Here is a 3722-nt window from a genome sequence, read left to right on the forward strand (position 1 = left end):
AGAAACCAGCCCGGCGGGGACAAAAGTTGGCCATGCCCAGGCACTGCTACTTTAGTAGTTTTCCAGCCACTCTTTATAAAGCTCAGCTCAGTGGGTTTTCTCTGTCTGTGATGGTGGAACAGGTTTTTTTGTGGTTTTGATTTAAAAAAACCAAACAAACTTATAAACAAAGACAGTGCGATGAAGCAGAAATCTCTACCAAGGCACACCCTCTCATTGGGGAAGTTAAATAAATGGCTTTTTTGTGTGTATTTTCAACTCTCATTCCTCACATTCGAACTCCACCCATTGTACCAGTCACCCCCAAAAGCATCAGCAAGTCTCCTGGCACACGTATAAAACACGGGCAGGTCAGGGCACCCCTCACAGAGCGTGCTATACGTCGCCAGGCACTTAATTTTATTGATGCAGAGGAGTGTCAATAGGGGTCAGAAGCCACGATGTCGGGTAAAAACTTCCAGGGACTGAAGGAACAGGCTGAAGGTGCAGCAAAAGATGCTGGTAAGAAAGTTTAAATATCGTTGTATGTTTGTGCGGGGCTTAGCTGCTGCTTTTGCTTACAGAAACCCCAGTCTGAAGTTACACTGGTAGCTTCACCGGTGCTCGCGGGGCAGAGCTTCCCCTTTTCTCTTCGGTTCCTGGGGGCTGAGTTTTGGCCATCGCCTGGAGAAGGCCCCGGGCCGCCTGCACCCACCCACAGCTCCTTCGGCGGCTGCTGAGCGTCGTCCTACCTTCATCACTCCCTAAACAGTTCTTCAAATGTAGTGTTTTTAGAGCAAGGAAGCCTTTTTTGGTAGTAACAACCTGTTGTATTAAGCATTTACATTGCTCGGGGTGATGTTTTCTCATGCTCTGCAGTGGTTTTTAAACTGCTCTCCTTTTAAGAAGTTGGAGTTAACCTTTGATTAACGTTTGCTACTTGGCCTGACTATCAATGCCTTCTGGTAGCAACTACCTCGATTGCAACGGGCTGTTTGCAGCAAGCAGTCCAAGCATGTTCCTGTTGTGCTCTTCTCCAGCAGCGGTCACCAGACGTTGCAGGGTTTAAAAAAAAAGGGCACACAAATTTCTGTCGTAGCTATGCCCATGTTGTAGGGCCAAGCACTGTATTATTATTAGTGCTGTGCGTTGGAGACCAGCTTTTCAATGCACAGGATAATAGCGTTTCCTTTAAATTAAAAATTGCAATATGTGCATAGCTTATTCAAGCATTTTATAGTATATTCCTTGCAGTGTTTGTGTGCAGCTCATTCCTAGCAGGGTATAATTTGTATCAGATACGGTCCTGGATTCTGATCCTGCAAACGCTTTGTTGTATGAGTAACCTCACTGATTTCTTCGGAGTTACGGTGAGTTTCCATACACCCGGGAACAAATGTGCAGTAGACCCAGACACATGACAGTACGCCTTTCTGGAAAACAAAATAGTCCCTGCTGCATCCTGAATATGTTCACACCTTTGAGGGGTCACTACTTCTTTTAGCAAAAGTGAAAGGATGGCTATCACTATTTCATAAACTATCAGACATTTTGCAATTACATAGCATCTCACTTTAATGCTTTATGTTCTGGAGTTGATCCGTTACGTTTCTAGCGTCTGCTCCTCCTCTGCTTCTATTTATATCTTGTTTGTAAAATCTCCCTTTCAGGAAAAGGGAAAAAAAAAAGATCCTGTCCTGCTCTGTTTAATGCATTTGCTTTTGGAAAAGGCACTGCTCCCAAACAGCCCGCAAAGAAAACGCATGCTAGATGGCCAAGCTTCTCCAAGCAGAATAAGCTAGAAAAATCAATAAAAGCCAGCGTAGTGCCAAATAAGCAACTTGCAGCTAAATGTCATCATTCCAACTCACTGCTAATCTTTGCTTCTTTAGCTCCTTTTTATTTTATCTTCTTATCTGTCATCAATTTGCTCAGCTGACCATAGGTGCTAGGTGAAGGCTAATCTCATAGCACGCTGCTCTGGCAACACGCATAGTTCCCAGGGCGCCCGCGAGCACAGCACACAGCCTCAGCCTGCTCCGTACCAGCCTTATCTCTTGCCGGGGGCATAACCTTCTGCGGACACGCAGAAAAGCTAGTCGACATAGGGAATTCCTATAAGCATAAATGTGAACAGCTGGAAATGAATTTTTTTTGTCCTTAATTACAGCCAACACGTTGGGGCAGGCTACTCAGGATGCAGTCAACCAGATTACAGACGCAAGCCAGAAAGGTAGGAGCAATGACGTTCAAATCGAGAAGCGATGGAGCAGATAACACAAGCCGGCAGCCGGCAGTGCCCATTCGCCTCTGTCCCGCGGGCATTCTCAGCCTGAAAGTCCTTGGTTTCAGTGACAATTTTTGGCCTTTTATAAATCTCAGGGGAAAGGATTTCAGGATGTGCTGCTTAACAGCTCCATACGTTTACTGGCAGACAATAGCTGACGCTCCCCTGGCCGCCGAGTCTCATGCACGGCGTTCAGATTTTGGCTTCCTTTTCTAAAAAGGGAACAGCATGGACAAAACGTTGCTCTTCTTTCTCGAGGATTAAGTAATCCTGTGATACATCGTGCTCTGGGGTCCATCCAGGTCCAGCCCTACACCGGCTCCTAACGCCTGCTGAGGCAGCAGCTGGGGTCAAACATTAATGATCCCGCAGCTGGAAAGGTGCCGTCAGGAACGTGTTGGCGTCTCTGGGGACTGGGAACAAGTCAAACTAAAGACTAAGCTCAATTCTCACTTAATTTTAATCATTTTCTAAGAATGAGGGGAGAATTAGTAACTTTGGGGTCTAAAATGTTTAATGAGAGCCAAAATGCGGTGGCAATATCTGCTTAGAGCAGACACCCTCGACAGCTCCACGGATGTGATGAGAAGGGCGGGTTCGGGCACTTGTTGACGTTAGATGGGGAGGCAGTAAAATTGCCAAAATCTTTTTAATATCTATATCACTGTATTTTTATAGGCTAATCTTTTTCACACCTCCCCCTTCCATCACTAATATTGCATTTTTCCAGCTTTCTGCTTATCTTTTTCCCTCTCTTGCAGCTATTGACAAGGCTTCCAAGATGGCACAAGATGGGGTAGAAAAAGCAACCGGACAAGCTGCAGAAGCCATGTCTGGCCTTGGGAAAAAATGTGGATTTAAGAAATGATGCTAATTTAAGCAAACAGTATTGCATATAAAAATATCTCTTTGGTCTGCAATTCCCTACTCCTTTGTGTAGAAAAATGAAAGCTCTTTGGTATCTGGATAATTTCTCTCTCTTCAAATACAAAATTTTAAGGCAGAAGCCCCCCCTCCCATCCTTTATATAGGAAAAATATATCGTTTAGCACATCTGCTCACAGTCTTCAGCATGGCTTATAAGGCTTCAGCGATGCTATTGCCCTACTCTTGTAACAGTGCAATGATTATTGCCACATTTGCCGAGAGTATTTACAAAACCAGTGAAACTGTTCATACTCCAGGACAGCAGAACATCTGTATCATGAAACTGAGTTGCCTTCCAGTAATCAAAAGTGAAGATCGGGGTTATATTTCTTGTCAGGTGTTAGTTTGTTCCCATCTGCTGTATTTTCACATTAAGGTAAATAAAAGGTATTGTAAGATTTCCACCACCCAGCAATGTATCACCTTGTTACGTGCTCTCGTTATTTACTGGGGCTTTCAGCGAAGGATCGCACAATGTCTTGCAAGTCTCTTTTGCTCTTTGATTCGGTGCCCGGTGAGGTCGGTGACC

The 3722-nt window shown here is 44.8% G+C and overlaps 1 protein-coding gene across 1 annotated transcript; it reads left to right on the forward strand.

The window, feature by feature from the left end:
* Positions 1-440: 440 nt before the first annotated feature.
* On the forward strand, positions 441-3134 carry ADIRF (adipogenesis regulatory factor; the record flags this gene model as incomplete). The annotated part of the gene is made up of 3 exons (XM_082002210.1): positions 441-501; positions 2150-2212; positions 3028-3134. 3 exons carry the CDS (start codon positions 441-443, stop codon positions 3132-3134), a joined length of 231 nt encoding a protein of 76 aa, XP_081858336.1.
* Positions 3135-3722: the final 588 nt, after the last annotated feature.

The sequence above is a fragment of the Phaethon aethereus genome (assembly GCF_964289735.1).
Source record: "Phaethon aethereus genome assembly, chromosome: 7".
Classification (NCBI taxonomy): Eukaryota; Metazoa; Chordata; class Aves; order Phaethontiformes; family Phaethontidae; genus Phaethon; species Phaethon aethereus.